Source organism: Camellia sinensis, chromosome 2 (genome assembly GCF_055761805.1).
Source record: "Camellia sinensis isolate YWXY chromosome 2, ASM5576180v1, whole genome shotgun sequence".
In the NCBI taxonomy this organism is placed as follows: Eukaryota; Viridiplantae; Streptophyta; class Magnoliopsida; order Ericales; family Theaceae; genus Camellia; species Camellia sinensis.
The window spans coordinates 75196347-75215961 of NC_138962.1; the positions used below are offsets into that span (position 1 = coordinate 75196347).

The window sequence follows — 19615 nt, forward strand, 5'->3', positions numbered from 1 at the left end:
AAGTGGAAAAGTAAAAAAATGTACATGTAAGTTATTTTTTGAAAAATATATCTTAGTCATTATTTTATAATTTAAACATATTAGAACCATCTAAATGTCTTAATAAGATGAAAATATGTTAAAGTTTTAAAAACCGTCATGTTTTATTATGTAGATATTTTTATATTATGTAATAATTATTATAATATTTTTTGTCTAATTTAAAAAAAAAATAAAATATCATAAAAAGAGTAATTTACACAAAAAATAAAACAAAATTATTTGTGGTCAAAAATAGTGAAAAGGAGGGGGAAGGCGGGACTCGAAACGAAACCCCGGATGTACGAGCCATCGCCTTGGGTTGGGACACCATAACTGTCACTGACTCTCAGAGCCATTTCTCATTACCAAATCAACCCCAAGAAGAAGAAGAAGAAGGAGACCTGTGCAAAAATGTCGAGCTCACAGATCTATTGGGCCATGGCAACCCTAGCTTTGTTCTTAATCACATCAGCTTTCGCCGACGATGATGTCGTAGTATTGACGGAGGATAACTTCGAGAAAGAGATCGGTCAAGATCGAGACGCTCTCGTCGAGTTCTACGCTCCTTGGTATGTAACTCAAAATTATCATCACCACCACTTTTAATCTCCTTTGTAGTAAACATTTATTATAATTCAGATTGATTTGTTGATCAATGTAGTAGTATTATTACCCAATCGTTAGTTGAAGGACTCTTTGAATATTTGTTTGAATTTTGTGGTGACGTTGATTGTGCTTGATTGAATATATCTGTTTTTCTCATAATATAGATAGATCTTAGTAGTATTGGAACTTCTGAACTAAGGCTATGTTTCAATAACAACAATCTTGAGGGGAATGTGAATCTCATAAATGTATAGGGTTAATTATAGTATTGTAAGACCCTCTCATCTATGAAATTCGTGCAAGTATACCTCTTTTGGACCGGACTGCAGGGGAAAGTAATATATTTTTTAATAGTTTAGAGGGTCAAAATATATGGTTTCATAGATGAGAGGGGGTAAAGTTATATTCGCTCATAATTGAGGGGTCTTGACCTTAATGTATATGGCACTGTCCATGTTAAAGGGAAAATATTGTTAGGAGACCAACTTGGTTTTTTTACTAAGCTGTATTTCCAATTTCTCTACTATAAAATTTTTCATTTTTATTGGACGTTAATTAGGCTTCTTTATTGAACCTATTCAATCTGATGTTTTCTTTTTGCTGAATTCCACTGCATGTAAATGGTATTGTGTTGTTATTGCTATTTATAATGCAATGCATTTTTTATGTCATGTCTGTTTGGTTGGGTTATCTGATGATGGAACCTATAATTTCAGATTTGTGTTCCATGGCAGGTGTGGGCACTGTAAAAAGCTTGCACCAGAGTTTGAGAAGCTTGGTACAAGTTTCAAGAAGGCAAAATCTATTTTGATTGGAAAGGTTAGTCTTTAGATCTTAGAACAAATTTTCCCAAGTTTGAAGATTTAATTTTTGCAATGCTTGTTGTATGAAAATATATCATGATGTTCAATGCACGAACTAATTATTATAGAAACCAAATGAAACCAAAATCTTTAGATCTTAGAACAAATTTTTCCAAGTTTAAAGATTTGATTTTTGCAATGCTTATTGTATGAAAATATATGATGATGTTCAATGCACAGGCTAATTATTATAGAAACCAAACCAAACCAAAAGTAAGTCTTGTGTCCCAATCAGGTGGGGTCAGTTGCATAAATCATTGTTCGTCATTCTGCTCTGTCAAGCTATGATTTGGACAACCTATGATTTGCATTTTAAATTTGTGTATAATTGGGATGAACCATCTAAGTAAAAGAATCTATAATGTTTGTGCTAAATTTTTTGGATTAATGAATAAAAGATCCATAATTGTTTTTTATTTCATCTTATTTTTTGAAAAATTTAAAGATTTTTAGTTGGTTAACTCCAGTGAACTAATATATTATGATGCCATCAATATCTTGACTTGTTAGCATGACTCTCATTTCCATCATCCCTCATGATTTCTAGCCTATGTGATCACTAGCATATTGCACCAGCACTCTTGACTTCTACAAATTTGTTGGTAGTGTTTATGGCCCTATTTGGAATAGCTTATTGGAACTGCTTATAGTTTTTGTTTTTTTTTTTTTGGGGGGGGGGGGGGGGGGGGGGGGGATTTATACCATAGTGTTTGGTGCAGCTTTTGTGTATAGCTTGAGGCATAAATAACTTAATAAGCTTAAAAAAAGTTGATTATGTGGAATTTGGGTAAAATTAAACGGTAACTGTAAAAGTTCTTTAATATATGCTTTCATGTTGTAGATGGAATTTATAAATAACTGACTTTATATCTAGGTGCCCATGCATAAACAACTCCTAGATTCTTGCCCAAGCTTGAAAGGCTGAAGAATGAGAAAGAGCACTTCCCAAATTTTATGTCCTCTCAAGCTTTCATGTGATTGCTAATAAAATAATAATTGTTTTTATATTAATTTGTAAATTTTGAGTTGAGACATGACCTTTGATTTAACCCCTTTGTTCCACCTTTCTTTTTAATTCTTCTAATTTTGAAAGGAGCTTTTATTGTCGAGATATTTTTTAAATTCATTTCCCTTGTAATTCTTGTATGACGTTTTCCGCCAACAAATTCTTAATTAAAAAATATGAAGTTTTGTTTCTATATGTAGTATGTGCACGATAAGCTGGAATGAAAAATAACATTTTTTAGGGAATATATTTAGAATGGGATGTTTTGGTGTCATTTCATTTTCATAACTTATCAGTGATACTCAGAGTGAAAAGTGTACTTATCAAAATGACAATAGTAATAAATTATTATGATTAGTATCCTATCTCTTGCACTAGGTGGTAGCACGATAGATGTTACTGCCTAGCCAAGTATAATTGATACTAAAACCTTGATAGTAAAAATTGTGGTTAACAATTTGAGATATGAAACCCTTGGTGCACTTTTAGCCTAAGAAGCACGGATAGGAACATGCAACACGGCACAGATACAATACGGACATGCGAACACGTCAATTTTCAAAAAATGCACGACACGACACAACACGGCTTCACACGTGGGGGACACAAACAAAATATATAATTTTATATATTTATTATATATCATATATATGAATATATGATTCGAAAATAATAAAAAAAATGTAATATAACACTTATTTCTTAGATTTTAATTGTTTCTTCTTTTATTCTTGTATCCTAAGTTATTTAGTTTAAACTTATAATAATAGTTTCATATGTGTCTAATCGGTGGACATGTGTGTTAAAGCAGTGGACATATGTGTTTAAGCAGTAGACACATGTGTTTTCCAAGTGTCTGAAGAATGTCTAGATTGAAAAAAACTTTAAAAAAATATGACACGTTTTGATGAGTGACGGATATGTGTTGAGAAGTAGTATCCAATGAGTGTCAGTGTCCGACAAAGACATGACATGGACGCACTACCTTTCTAGAAGTGTCTATGTTTCTTAGCTTTTAGCCATTGACCTCAAATTAACTTTTAAAATTACTTGCCCACTCCCAATAAGTAAATAAATAAATAATTAAAAAAGGGTAAACTATTAATAAGTCTTAACAGTTAGACTTAATTTTCATCAAATCCTATTAAAAATTAGTCCAAACAAAATTGTCACTAAAAATAAATCAGTGACAATTTTTTTTATGTCGCTAAAAATTGACAATTAGTGACTTTTTTTTGTCACAATTTTTATAACTTGTCGCTAAAATTTACAATTAGTAACGTTTTTCTATGACGAAATTTTCAAATTGTCACTAAAAGTTGAAAATTAGTAACGTTTTTTTTTGACGATTTTTTTTAAACTTTTGCTAACAGTTATAATTAGTGACTTTTTTCGACAAAATTTTCAAACTGTCGCTAAAAATTAACAATTAGTGACGTTTTTTAATAGTGTTTGATAAAAAATGTCATTAATTATCATAGGACCTATTGGGCAATAAGTTCACCTATACGCTTCCCCCATAAAAAAATTGATAGAGCACCTTAGTAAAAAGTAAATTTTTTGTTTTTTTTATTAATGAAAATTAGTTCGTATGTTCTTTGTAGTTTATTGGATGGTTTGTTGTAGGTGGACTGTGATGAGCATAAGAGCCTTTGTACCAAATATGATGTTTCTGGGTACCCCACAATCCATTGGTTTCCCAAAGGATCCTTGAAGCCTAAGGAGTAAGTGTGTGTCATTTTGATTATTTTTCGTTCTCATATCTTTTCCTTCACCATCATCATCAACTTCTCTAATTTATTTTTTATTATTTAGATTATGGAAACATCTGAGGATTTGAGACATGCACACACTCTTTGAAATATGCCCCATCTTAAAACTTTTCTATATTTTTGTCTAAGCTCCTTTTAACTAGGTTCATTATTTGTTAGGTATGAAGGTGCACATACCCCAGAAGCCCTTGTGGCGTTTGTGAATATTGAAGGAGGTAATAATCTTACCTAGTGAATCTACTTCCTTCCTACGGGAATCCATAAATTTTCTGGCACACACACACACACACATATATATATATGTGTGTGTGTGTGTGTATTTTTGGTTTGGTATGTACAGACTTTTTTCATGCCAACATACTTGATATGTGATATATTTATTAGAATTTAAGGGCATACTCGAGAAGACTCTGAGAGCATATACAATGATGAATTGCCAATACCAAAATTTGGCAATGCTACAGTGCCAAAAAAGTTAATCTTGCTCCAATAGTGCAAATTCCATTTCTTCTTTTTCCTTCACAAAAAACCAAATACGAATGGCATTTGTGGGCGCACCATGAGAGATAGAGACAAAGGTTGCCATTGCCAACATTTGGAGGTCTTTTGGCAGCCCGTTGTAGAGATGCAATTTTGGGTTGTTTTGCCAAAGTTTGGCTTTGGCAGCCCTTTTAGAAGCTGCATTGGAAGTGCCCTAAATGATTTGAAATGTATTTGCAAGATAATATAATATTGGTTGATTTTAGAATACAATTTTTCTGTGTATAAAATGAAGAGGTCTTACCTCATAAACTGTGCACTATGAGCCTCTATTGATAACAAAAACCCCTCGTATGCAATCATACACATCTCAAAGATGTTCCTTTGATGCCATCCTGTTCCCTCTGATAAACACTTAACTGCCAAGTTTTTTTGCTGGTGTTTTTCTGATCGATTAACTTCAAGTAAATTTTTTATTCAGCAACTGATAGGTCCTTATCTTATGGATCTCCAAGTCCAACTGCTTCAATTGGCACTTCTTTTTTTTCTTTCTTCTTCATCACTTGTTAGAAAGTAGTATGTCAGAGCCATCTATAACAGTGTTCATTAAGAGGCTCTGTCTTGATTTAAATTGACCTGTCCTTATACCTATCATTGTGCTTGTGGAGTGTATTATTCTAAGCTTTTTGGCAATGGTAGAGTTAAAATTGGCTTTATTGCATTTGGACTTACCAGTGTTCTTTACACGGTGATAATTCTGAATTTTTGGGACATTCGTGTTGATATGGTGTACGCTATAGACAGCTGGTATGCGTTTCAAAGATCTTAAAGAGGTTTATGTCTAATATTTTAGCTTGTAAGAGAAACAATTGTGTTTTATTAATTGCACTTTAATTAAGTCTTTATTTTTATTTTTAACTCTTAACTAAAGTGGAACCCGATTTAAGGTATTCACATGTTTTTATTTATTTATTTTGTGTTTTGTGGTGATTGGTATTGCAAGTATTGCGAAGGGAAACAAAATCATTAGTGATGTGACCAGGCAATAGGATTCATATGTTGAGATTGTGTGCCATTCTATATAAAGCGTCTGTAGATGATTTCCAGTTGAGATATTTGTTGACATTGTATGTTGCTCTATTTTCAGGGACTAATGTGAAGATAGCTGAAATCCCATCAAGTGTAGTGATTCTAACATTTGATAATTTTGATGAGATTGTCCTGGACAAAACGAAGGATGTTTTGGTCGAGTTTTATGCCCCCTGGTAAGAGTACATGTTCGGTTTTCTTCACATACTGTTCATGTGGTCAGATATTACATGACAGGGGGTGTTTCATATTTAGCTCCATTTAGTGTGTTTTACTGAGCAAAGTGTTTTCCTCTTAGCCAACCTCATGTGCTAGGGATGACGAATTGAATGGAATTTGAAATTCAATTATATATGCTTTGCATCCCTGACCATGCTGTTATCTTTTATAGGTGTGGTCATTGCAAAAACCTTGCTCCTGTAAGTAGCTTTTTAGTTCTTCGATTTATTTTTTATTTTTGGTTTGTATTGTGCATATAAACAACAGCAGATACCTCATTTTGTACTTCTCTCTGTTATGCAGACTTATGAAAAGGTTGCCACAGTATTTAAGCTTGAGGAAAATGTTGTAATTGCTAATCTTGATGCTGACACACACAAGGATCTTGCAAACAAGTGAGTTCAGATTTGAGAATTACTATAGTTTTATTTTTGTCCTCGTAAACTTGGGTTTTGCATTACTAGTTCAACTTCTCCTCAAATTCAGAGGCATGTTGGAAATTATTTTATGCTGAAGTTCAACATCCTCACTAACTGAAATCAATTATTCTTTCATGCATGCAGTATCTTGTTGTGGAATTTTTTTCCGTTTTCCAACGATTATTTCAGTTTGTTGTAACTTCATTCTATTTTCAAGTGGAAACCCTTCCCTGATGCAACTTTAGTGCCTTCTCAGGTATGATGTGAGTGGCTATCCTACATTGAAATTTTTTCCAAAGAACAACAAAGCTGGTGAAGATTATGAAGGTGGCCAAGATTTAGATGACTTTGTAGCTTTCATCAACAAGAAGTGTGGCACCAATCGTGATGCAAAAGGGAAACTTACTGCCAAGGTTAGTGGCACAGTTATTCACAATCTGATCACAGTACAGTTTCTTTGGTGTTTTTTTTTTTTGTTTTTTTTTTTTCTTTCAACCTTGATTTTCTGATGTTGCTTTATTCAGGCTGGTATAGTTGAGACATTGGATACTTTGGTGAAGGAGTTTGTTAGTGCTGGCAATGATGAGAAGAAAGCAGTCTACGGCCGAATGGAAGAGGAAATTAAGAAGCTTGAGGGGTCTGCTGCAAGGTAGTTGTAATTGCTTACGGGTTTTATGTTTTGCATAAAGAACATGAACCTTATATTTGTAGGATATAAAACACTTGGAATTGGTACTAGGATTTATTTTATTTTATCTATTTTATTTATTTCTTATTTATCTCTTATTTATCTGTTGCTTTTCTTTTCAGATACGGAAACATCTACTTGAAAGCTGCCAAGAGCTGTATGGAAAAAGGAGGTGATTATGCCAAGAATGAAATCAAAAGGCTGGAACGCATGCTGAGCAAAGTAAACTTTGGTTGCCCCTTACAATGTGGTTGTTTAGTCTGCATCCACCAGCACAATGCTCTTCCTTTATCTAATTAATTCCTTCAAACAACTGCACAAAACTATCATTAAGCACACAAGCTTTCATTTAAATTTTTTTTTTGGGCAGCCTCTACACAAGTACAATCCCCCATGATTATAAGGCTGTTGAGTACCTTTTTAAAAAATTAATGAAGTATGTTGGGGGCTCTGGTTGTTAAAACCCAGCCTATCAACGTTGAGGTTTTGGGTTCAAACTTGACGGCAGCCACTTTGTGCAAATTATGCCGAAGGTTAGGTCTGTACCTAATTTACTCATCCTAAACCATCATCTAATGGGGACTGAACAGTGTTGCCAGAAAACGCCGATAACCTAGCAAATTACAATTTGGAATGCACGTTCCGAAATATAGTACACTTTAATTTCAAAACCGTAAATTTAGAAATCTAAATGATCCTAAAGTTTTTTTAATATATTTCCTTTTATCAAATATAATGAGCTAAAATCTAAGGTGAGTGTAGTTTTGATATGACAAAACATCATAAATAGGTCACAATGCTCATAGAAATGTGCTGTTATATGATTAACATAGGGACTGAACTAGGTGTAGTTATTTTATTTTATTATTCTTATTATTTTTTTGTGGTTGGTCTGTGAAGGGATGCTTGTTAGATGCCAACAGAACGTTTGTGATGCTGGTTATGACTTCAATCTTTGGGGACTGATCTTTTACCATCTTTCATTATTTGTGTTGTATTGGTGCAGGATATCAGTATGACGAAGGCTGATGAATTCGCTTTGAAGAAGAATATCCTATTGGCTTTTGCTTGAACACTGGGACAGATTTTATTCTTGGGAGTTATACTGCTTCCTCCTGGGTTCAATCTCCTAATTTCCTTCTTCAGGTCAGGAAATGCACTATTTTTTGCAATGCTTTTAGTGCACGTCTTCACTCTTAGCACATTTTTGTTATCACAATTTCAACTAAATTAGTAGAAGAGAGGGAGTGAACATTAAGATCAAAGCATTAGTTGATGGGTAGTGATGCATTTATTTTGTTTATTAGAATAATCATTTTTGAATAATTAACACGTGTCATTTATTTATTTCTGGTGAATCTGCATTACTTCTTTTTTATTTGAAAAATGATTTAGAGCACTAAAAGAAGAGCACTAAAAGAGCATTAAATTGTCCTTTTCTTCTTTGTGTTTTGTCTTTTTCCTCTTTTCTTTCTATTTTATTTTTTTTTAGGCATGCCACGTCATTAAAGCTGCTTTTAGTGGTCTTATTTTAGTGGTCTGTATCATAGTTGTTTTTATTTTGTGAGTTTTGTGTTGGATGCTTGCTTTTTGTGATTGGAATTGACATGGAAATAGTAGGACATCTTCTTGCTGATACTTTCGTTTCTCGGGCAAATGTAAAACGACTCTGTAGTGTGTTATGTTCTTTTAGATCGATAAATGGACATCGTTGAATAATTACCCAACATCATACAGTTATTAGTTATATTTATTGAATTGAGCTTCTTTTTTATTCTTTTTTTTTTCTTTTCTTTTTAATCTACATGTACAAACTTCAAAAAATAAACAAAATTTATCAAAATAAGCCTAATTACAAAAATAAAAATTAAGTATCAGGATGATAATACATAAATTTTATTTTATTTTATTATTTGGGGGGTAGAATACATAATCATTGATAGGTTCACAAAAAACAATTGAGAATTTTGGAAATTGTATGCATATGCCACATTAAATGAGCGGCGTCCACATGTGGGCTCCATTGACATGGGCGGTTTGAAGATAACATAATATATGACACAGTGATATGTCTCTAATGTTATATGATTTGATGGTATTTCTCTAATATTATTGTTTTATTTTATGAATTTGAATTACCGTAAATTCACTCGGAAAATCTATGCAATTTAGGTCCCATTTGGGAACAGGTTAATTTAGTAATTTTTTAGTTATTTGGTTAAAATATGAGTTAAAAAAACTAGTATGTTTGGAATGACTTTTTGGCTTTTTATGAAAAGATGTGCAAAAAGTAGAGAGAAAAGAGAATATTTGACTTTTTGGTATGAGTTGTTGGCTTTCGGCTAATTTAGTAACTTTTTGACTTTTTAGCTAAAAAGTTCGGTTGCCAAACGAGGCCTTATTTATGTAAGGTGAGGGGGAAGTATTTTTAGTTTCTACTTTCTGATTATCAAATTTTAACTTACAATAAGTTGTACTAAACAGATTCAATAGGTTCTCGTTTCTCTCAAATGGACTAGTTTGAATTGGTTACTGATTCAGTCGTTATTTGAACGATTTTATCAAAATATGCTGATTTTCAGTCCAAATTTCTGCGAGTTGTTGGGACTGGAACCAAGACCAATGCTAGTTGGATTGGCGGCCCAATCTGATTTTTCAAAATTGTCTTTTGATAATTGGAAAGCAAGCAATAATTTTCTTGATTCAGCCTCAAAATGGAAGGGACAAATTACATATAAGTGGAATAGTCTAAATAACATGATTGCACGAGAATTTTTCAACGCAAACTCTAACATGAAAATAAAAAAATAAAAATTCACTCTAGCACTGATTTGAGACTTCTCCAAATAAAAGTTGCGCAGTAGTTTAAGCATAACATAATTTCATGAATATAGATTTGTGTATTGTCACTTGTGAGGAATATGTAACACCTTTAGTGTCTCTGATCAAATTTACATATGCCTAGCAGTAGCAGACAAGGAGGAAAATAGGATTGAAAGTGCTGTTTTTTTGCTTTTTAAAAGTATAACTACAAATGGATCATATAAACTCCTACACTTTTTCCACCTTAAAAAAAAAGGGGGTTCGCTTCTCTTCAGTCCGTGATCGGACTGGTGGATATATTTGGGCCCGTAGGAGCCCACCACGAGTTTCATTTCAATAATCTGAATCGTACAATGTGTAGAACTCGTTGAGTATTATCAGTCTGTAAAAAATTACGTTTATTGAATAACGATAATTATGTGATTAAATCAGTTCTCGTTTCAATATCTAATATATCCAATTACGAACTAGAGGGAAGCCCAACTCTAAAAAAAAAATGCTTATACTTTTAGCATCTACATAGGATTGATCCAGGACCATGATTTTTGGGGACAAAGTATATGACTTTTAACTGAAAATTTTGAAATGCAATAGCACTTTCTACTATTACAAAATAATAATAATAATAATACTCTTAATTTAAACATTGTTCACCGACATAATTGAGTACAAATATGATCATATAGTTGAGTATATTCTATTAGTTGCATTAGCTTATTAAAAATAGTAATTATTGTGATATAAAAAAATATATATATAAATGAGAGATAAAAACAACAACAATGATTCATCTCCCCTTTTCCTCCCACCCCCTTTGACTCCCTCTCTCTCTCATTGGTTACATTTTGTTTTTGTTTTTCTTTTTTTTCCTGCTCCTCCAATCACCACCTGCCACGTGGCAAAGGGGGGGGTGAGGGGGTGACCCCCAAAAGGGGGTCCCAAGCATTATTCTAAAAACAATCATGCTATAATTTGAAAAAAGATTTGTGTCCTTTCAAATAGCGATATTTTGTTGGAGAGTTGTTTAAGGCAAATTGCTACTAGAGATGTTCTTAATAAGAATATTATGATAAATTCTATTAATGAAAATGTCTTTTTTATTTGATAGGGAGATGTTCTTTTCAAGATAATCAAAGTGAAAACTGCTTTTTAGGTAAAATCTTTGAATTTAATTTTAAATACAATAGTAAAAGCAACATACCATAATATGTATTATATATATACACATACTATAATCCACGTATTAAACAAAAAGGTATAACCCAGAGTAAAATAAACAAGAACAGGGAGGCTAATATTTGATAAAATTCAATAATTTTTTAAATTTTATTTTGGTTGTCATTATACTTAATAAGTAAACTATCAATAGGTCATAATAGTTGGACTTAACACCCATAAAGTTTTATTGAAAATAAGTTCTAATAAAATCGTTACTAATTGTGACAGTTTTTTGCATGTCACTAAAAATTGACAACTAAAAATTGACAATTAATGACTTTTTTGTCACGATTTTTATAAATTGTTGTTAAAACTTACAATTAGCGTCATTTTTCCCGTGACAAATTTTTTAAACTGTCGCTAAAACTTATAATTAGTGACATTTTTGTGACAATTTTTAAATTGTAGCTAAAATTAACAATTAGTAACGTTTTTTAATAGTGTTTGATGAAAAATATTTTTAATTATCATAAGACTTATTGAACAAGAAATCCACTTATTAGAACTTATACGTAAGTCTAACTAATTAATATGGGGTTGTGAAACATTATAATTTTTGCGAAACTTTATAATTTTTGGGATATGAAACGTGATAATTTTACGATTCTGTTGTTAATTATTAGAATAATATGAGGATTTTTCTTAAAATTTTGAGGATGCAGTCGCCATGCTTTGGATTTGTCCTTGCATAGGGACAGTGGTGAGAACATCTCCAACAGTTTATTATTTAGGTATAGTATAGTGTTCAATATTCTCTTGGGTGTAATTCCTTATAAATTAAAAATTAAAAATTAAAAAAATAGATATTAAAAACATTTCGGTACAAACTTTTAGAATTAAACAAGGTCAAAATTGCACTGTGCAACAAAAAAATACTCATTTCCAATAATGTAATATATGTCATGTTAAAATATGTTACTATTTTACACTACACTTTTGATTTCATTTTCCCCTTCTCTACTCTATGGGCCTGTTTATTTTTGGTTAAGTAGATGGGAGGGGATTAAGATGGTGGAGGTGTTATTTAATATTGTATTTGTTTGTAGAGTTGGGGAGGAAATTAGGATGGTGGATGTGATATAGATGGAGGTTGGGGAGGGTATTGAGATAGAAGGTTGGAGAGATAGTATTAGAAAAATAGTGAGGGGATTAGAAATTTTTTTATTTTTTTTATTTGTTATATATTGGGAATTTTTTTATAAATATTAATGTTTAATTTTTTATATTTTTTTATTTGTTTTATTATTTTATATAAAAATAATTTAACAATTCTTACACTAACAACTATCATCAAAACAAACACAATTTTACTTAATTCCCTCACTATCAATCCCCTCACTATTAATCCTCTCACTATGAATTCCCTCCATTCTACCTCTGAAAACAAACGAGGCCTATAGGGAGAGAGGTTGGTGTTTCTAACCTTTTTCCTTCCATTTCTTCTCTTATATATATATTAGAAATGATATAGACTCTTTTTTTTTTATCCCTACAATTCCTATAGACACATGTCAGTCAGATATAGGAAAAAAAATAAAAAATAAAAAAATTAGTCAATCACAATGTATTGAGGGTGGTAGGGATTCTCCAAAGAGGGGTCCCAACCTTTTTCCTATATATATATATATATATATATTATCACCATACAAGCTACTATGGTTGCTCTTGTCCCTATCATCTGATTGTCATCAAGGAAGTTTTCAAATTTAGGCTTAGATTTGATTCATGAATTAGATCCGATATTGTTAAATACATTTATATATGTTAGGCGATCAACTAGATTGTTTTATTTTGTAGGGCAAATTATACTAACAGTTCCTATAGTTTGGAACTCGTATCACTTTGATCCTTGACTTTTTAATTGTAACACATTTGATCTTGATTTTTGAATCTTGTTTCAAATAAGAACAATTAAAGATACTATTGTTTAATTTCAAGGGTAAAATCGTCAATTTAATAAAATATAAACTAATTTGACAAAAATAAATGTCAAAAAAATATTTTCAATTTTTTAAAAATTATTTTTATCCACCAATGATAAAATTATGTAAAATTAAAAAAAATTACATGATTAATTTTTAAAAATTAATTTTACATGATCATCATCTAAACACATAATAAAAATTAATTTGGTAAAAAAATAAATAAATGTCTAAAAGATTTATCAATTTTACATAATTTTATTTTTAGTAGGTAGAAATAATTTTTAAAAATTAAAAAATATTTGTTTGACATTTATTTTTGTCAAATTAGTTTATATTTTATCAAATTGACGATTTTACCTTTCAAAAGTCTAATGATATCTTTAATTATCTTTATTTAGAAAAAATTCAAAATTCAGAGTGAAATATGTCATAATTAAAAAGTCAGGGATCAAAATGACACAGATCCTAAATTATAGGGACTATTAGTATAAATCACCATATTTTGTAACATATGGACAAAGATTAAGATACCATAGCTATCGATTGTGACAATGAATGGATTGTAAATGTAATTGGTATTGTTTACTTTGATGGCGATTGTTTTGTTTTGTTTTATTTGTTTGTTTGTGTTTGTTTTTTTAAAATTTTTTATAGTAATTTCTTTCTAATGTGTACAGACTTCTTCCTTTCATGAAGGTTTTATTCTCTCTGATAGAGATTTTTTTTTTTTTTCCTTCCTACTGAAGGTTTTCTTTATCATTTTTGAATCTATTTTGTACTCTAATACACTTTCTTAGATAACTTACTGTTGAATATACAATATATCAAGTCTCATATTTTTCTATAAATAAAAAAGCACTACACTTCTGATTAATTGATTTTTTAAAATTAAAATTATACTTTTAACTAATTTATGTTCTTTTTATAAATTCCTTTCATAAATAAATGTAAGAAGTAAGTCTAAAGATAAAGCATAGAAGGAAAATGTTTTGTAACTCAAAACATTTTGCCCCGAATAGCTCGATTTTCGAAAACGACGTCGTTTTGATTTTGAGTTTTTTTTTTTTCTTTCTCTTTCTTTGTTTCCCTTCCACTTCTTGTTTCTCTCTCAAAGGTTGAACCAAAACCCAAACAAACAGAGAGAAAGAGGAAGAGTGGAAGAGAAGGAGAAAGAGAGGAAGACGGTGATTACATAGGAGGAAGAGAAGGAAGATCGACGGTGATGGCAGTGATCGCCGGTGGCTATCGCCGATGATGATGTATTGATGAAGATGTTGTTGTTGATTATTATTATTATTTTTTATTTTTTTTTCTAGTGGATTTAGATCTGAAGATGATGAGGAACAGATTTGATTTGTACTTTCAAATCAAACAAATTTATGTGAGATGAACAAATTTTTCAATTAAAATAATAAAAAAATTAATTGAAAAGAGAAGAGGGAACAAATCTGTTTTGTACTTTCAAATTGATTTTCAAATTTATGTTGAATTAAACTTGTGGTCTCTGTCCATTAAGAAGATGATGATGAACAGATCAGATCTAATTTTCTTTTTTTTTTGTTGATTTTCAAAAAAATTTGTTTGATGATGTGTTCATGATGATGTTGATGAAGATGTTGTTGATGATGATGATGATGTGTTGATGAATGTGTTCACTAGCTGCTCCTCCCTCTTCTCTTTTCTTCTTCATCCTCAAAAAAACGAAATAAAAAAAAATCTAAAACGACGTCGTTTTGGATTCGAGCCAATTTCGAGCTCAGAAATTTGAAGTAACGTAACGAAACTGAGCATAGAAAGTACAATAGATAAAAATTATTTTGTTTAGTTTTACAATTATGATTTGATTTGAGTGTGGAATTGTGAGTTAAGTTTTGAAAAAAAAAAATTTATTCAATTTTAAGTTTTAAAAAGAAATTTTGAATTTAAAAAAAAAATTGAATTATATTTTACGTTTTGAGTTTTTAAATGTGGGTGAGCATTAAATTTGTGGGTGAGCATTAAATTTGTTGAATGTCCAATCATGCCTTTCTGCTAAAACCCATGAAGTCCTGACAGAACAAAACATAATAAATGGGGTTTTGTTGCAAAATTGCAAAATAACATATAAGGCCATCCGCGTGAGGATCCTCTAGAGTTTTTTTTCTAGAGTGATCTCTTTACAGTGAGATCCAATGGTTGATATTAAGAGATAAAAAATGACGTCGTTTGATATTTTTTTTTTAAAAAAAAAAAATTCAAATCCAAAACCAAAAACAACAACAACAAAGACCAGGCTCTGTTTTTTTTTTTCTCTTCCTGACCCAGCGTTTTTTTTTTCCTTTCTTCCTCACAGATTTGAAGGACCATGCTTTGTTTTGTTTCTATGGTACACTTTGATTCTTCAAACTTCAAATACCCAACTGCTACTAGCAGTGAGTGAGAAAAATAAATACAAAATAGAGTCACTCAACATCTTCACGACTCCTCTCTCTCTTTGCTTCTTCTCTAATCTCTACCTCAAATCTTAAATTTTCAATGAAATCTGAGATGGGTATCTCAGAAAACTTTTGAAAAAGGAAAAAAAAAAAAAATCAGATTTCAGATTTGAATTTTCTTCTACTTCTTCTGATCTCTGTTTCTCTATTTCTAATCAATGGAAATGCTTATTTCATTCTTCAACAGCAAAGACAGTTGTAGAATACAAATTGATGCCTTCAAATCATGGGCTATCTTCTAAAAGCTATAATCATCAGCAATCAATGAGTTTTTCTCAGAGCATTGCTGTTCAGATTCAAGAAATTGATCGGTTCAGATTTGCAATCAAAATAAAGAAAGAAGAATGTATCTTTGATGATGTTTTGAAACCTGATTTTTTTTTTTTTTTTCAAAATTGCTCACGAGGCTGAATCTCAAGCTGTTCTTCAAGTTCTTTCTCAGCCCCTTCTCCCTTTCTTCCTCTCTCTCTCTCTCTCTCTCTCTCTCTCTCCTCTTGCGTTCAAACTGTAAAACAAAGAATTTTTTTTTTGGGATTGATCTCAGCCATTGGCTTCATTAGTGGGACAGGTGTCGGGCTGTGAAGGATCACTCTAGAGGATCACTTCACCAAATCACTCTAGAGGATCCCAACGCAAGACGATCCTGGCCTATGAACTACAATGGATCCCTGGGCCCTTGATGTGGGAAAAATTATGTGGTGGTATTGGAATAAATTTATGCAATCTTTTATTTGATATTTATTGGTTAAAGTCGTGAAATATAATATTTTCTATTGTAAAATAAGTTGAGAGAGAGTTGAGAGAGTAATCACTCTGTTGTTGAAACTCTATATTGAAACCAAATGAGAAGCTCCATTTTATAGGAGCGTAATTACAAGACATCATTATGAATTACTCTAATAAAATAAAGAAAAGAGGGCCGAAAGAAGGGCGGGCTGCTTTCGGGCGGCCGAAAGCAGCGACAAGTAATATACATGATTACATATTATATTATATACATATTATATACTAATCATACTATATTATATACATATTATATTATATACATATTTATATACATATTATAGTATATGTTAACAGCCCCCCGCAAACTCAAGGAGGACAAACATCAACCAACTTGAGTTTGGAGACAAGTTCAACGAAGCGGCCAGGAGAATGAGCTTTGGTGAAGAGATCAGCAGGTTGATCAGCAGAGGAGATGGGATGGAGATGAACAGTACCACGAGTGACGTGTTGACGAATAAAATGACAGTCAATCTCAATGTGCTTGGTGCGATCATGAAAAACATCATTGTGAGCAATTTGAAGAGCACTGTGATTGTCACAAAAAAGGGCAGTAGCGCCAGTGGGGGAAACACCCATGTCAGCAAGAAGCCAACGAAGCCAGAGAAGCTCCTGAGTAGTATCAGCAAGAGCACGATATTCGGCCTCGGTACTGGAGCGAGCAGTAAGAGATTGTTTCTTGCTGCGCCAAGAAATAAGAGAATCACCCAAGAAAAAGCAGAACCCGGTAGTAGAGCGCCGGTCAGTAGGATCCCCAGCCCAATCAGCATCGGAAAAAGCACGAAGCTGGAGAGAGGAGCGGGCGGAATAATGAAGTCCATGAAACAAGGTACCTTTGAGATAACGAAGGATACGAACTAATGCAGCATAATGAGAGGTACGAGGAGCTGACATAAACTGGCTGACAATATGAACGGCATAGGCAATATCAGGACGAGTAACAGTGAGATAGACAAGACTGCCAACCAGCTGACGATATAGGGTAGCATCAGAGAGAAGAGTGCCATCAAGAGGTGTAAGACGACTCTGAGGTTCCAGCGGAGTGGAGGCAGTCTTGCAATCCGTAAGACCAGCACGGGTGAGAAGATCAGAGGTATACTTAGCCTGAGAGAGAAAAGACCCCGTGGAATCATGGAAGATTTCAAGACCCAAGAAATAGCTGAGAGGACCAAGGTCTTTCATCTCGAAATGATGGCTAAGAAACTTTTTAAGGCAGAGAATACCATCAAGATCGTCACCGGTGATAATCATGTCATCCACATAAAGAAGAAGCAAGGTGGTCCCTTGAGCAGTGGTCCGGATAAAAAGAGCAGTATCATAAGAACTGGAGGTGAAACCACAGTCATGAATAGTAGAGCTGAACTTGGCAAACCAAGCGCGCGGAGCTTGTTTGAGACCATATAAAGCACGCTGAAGTTTGCAGACTTTATGAGGGGGATAAGTAGACCCAGGAGGAGGTTGCATGTAGACCTCCTCAAGAAGAACACCATTAAGGAAAGCATTTTTCACGTCCATTTGATAAAGATCCCAGTGTCGAGTGGTAGCAACCGCAATCAGGCTGCGAACAGAGGTGAGACGAGCAACAGGAGCAAAGGTCTCCTCATAGTCAATACCATATTCTTGATTGAAGCCTTTGGCAACAAGGCGGGCTTTGTAGCGCTCAATAGATCCATCAGAACAAGTTTTGATTTTGTAAACCCATTTGCAACCAATGGCAGTCTTGCCAGGAGGAAGATCAACAATGTCCCAAGTGTGAGTTTTGTCTAAAGCCTGCAATTCATCAGTCATAGCTTGCTGCCAAAGAGGATTAGAGCGAGCCTCACGATAGGAGGTCGGTTCATAAGTAGAAAAAGCAGTAGAACCAACAATAAAGTCACGAAGACGAGTAGAAGGTTGAGTTACCCGGTGTGGTCGAGTAGAGGCAGGAGGAGCCAAAGAGAGAGACTCACCAGGAGGGGAGGATCCCGAGGGAACAAGAGCAGGACCATCAGAGGTAGCAGGTGCATGGGACAGACTAGTAGGCAAGGCAGGCTCAAGAGAAGCCGGGAGGGGCGATGGAGTAAGCGCATCAGAGAACTCGAGAGAGGCTGGTAAGGGTGGTGGGGTAGACTCATCAGAGAACAGATCCGTGGAAGGGTCAGTAAAAAACAAAGTGGATGAGGGAACGGACAAACGGAAGAGAGAGAGAGAGGAAAACATTTTGTGTTCCCAAAAGACGACATGACGAGAGATACGGAGTCGTTGGGAGAGAGGATCCCAACAACGATACCCCTTGTGTTCAATACCATATCCTAAGAAGCAACAGAGGCGAGAACGTGGTTCAAGTTTGGTACGTTCATGAGGTTGGAGAAGAACAAAACAGGCAGATCCAAAAACCCTAAGGGTGGTGTAAGGGGGACGGGTGCCATGCAGACGCTCGTAAGGAGTGTGATTATGAATGACAGGTGTAGGGATACAATTGATAGTGTAAGCAGCAGTGAGAGCTGCCTCTCCCCAAAAATGTTCCGGACAGGAGGAAGATAGAAGGAGGGCGCGAGTAGTGTCAAGGATATGGCGATGTTTCCGTTCAGCACGTCCATTTTGTTGAGACGTACCGGGACAGGAACGATGAGGTTGAGTACCATGACGCTGAAGAAAAGAAAGAAAGTCAAAATCTTTATATTCCATGGCATTATCGGAGCGAAAAAGCTTAATATTTTTAGAAAATTGTGTTTGAACCATGGCAGCAAAATTGTAATAAAGTTGTTTGAGCTCAGAGCGATTTTTCATAAGAAATAACCATGTAAAACGGGAAAAATCATCTATAAAAACAACAAAATAACGTGCGCCTCCCATAGTAGGAGTAGGAGAGGGTCCCCAAATATCAGAGTGAATGAGATCAAATGGGGCAAGAGAAACAGAGTCACTTTTATTAAACGACAAGGCAGGTTGTTTGGCAAGTTGACAGGACACACAATCTAAAACATCAGAACTTACATGACCTAAATGACCACTGGAAATTAAAGATTTTAAACGACCAACAGAAAGATGGCCTAAACGACAATGCCAAAGCTGAAAAGGAGATAAAGGAGGAGCAGTGGTAGCAGTGGTAGAAGCTGTGATCTGAGAGGAATCTGGAACATGAAGATGGATGAGTTCGTAGAGACGTCCATGCTTACGGCCTATCCCAAGAGTTTGCCCCGTCCGAGGGTCCTGCACCAAACAACCAGAACGGGAAAAGGTAACAGTT

At 33.5% G+C, this 19615-nt stretch overlaps 1 protein-coding gene across 1 annotated transcript; it reads left to right on the plus strand.

The window, feature by feature from the left end:
• The first annotated feature begins 241 nt into the window (after positions 1 to 241).
• LOC114305522 (putative protein disulfide-isomerase A6) lies at positions 242 to 8510 on the plus strand. Its single transcript, XM_028250614.2, has 11 exons — positions 242 to 590; positions 1362 to 1446; positions 4123 to 4220; positions 4428 to 4483; positions 5896 to 6013; positions 6229 to 6256; positions 6360 to 6451; positions 6732 to 6888; positions 7000 to 7124; positions 7286 to 7385; positions 8170 to 8510. Exons 1-11 carry the CDS (start codon positions 433 to 435, stop codon positions 8233 to 8235), a joined length of 1083 nt encoding a protein of 360 aa, XP_028106415.2. The 5' UTR covers positions 242 to 432; the 3' UTR covers positions 8236 to 8510.
• The last annotated feature ends 11105 nt before the right edge of the window (positions 8511 to 19615 follow it).

Excerpts from the sequence above, each read along its gene's own strand:
- LOC114305522 (XM_028250614.2), top strand. The coding sequence starts at position 433 with ATGTCGAGCTCACAGATCTATTGGGCCATGGCAACCCTAGCTTTGTTC. Across the intron at positions 6,014-6,228 it reads GTCGAGTTTTATGCCCCCTG|GTGTGGTCATTGCAAAAACC; the intron begins GTAAGAGTACAT and ends TATCTTTTATAG. Across the intron at positions 7,125-7,285 it reads CTTGAGGGGTCTGCTGCAAG|ATACGGAAACATCTACTTGA; the intron begins GTAGTTGTAATT and ends TTTTCTTTTCAG.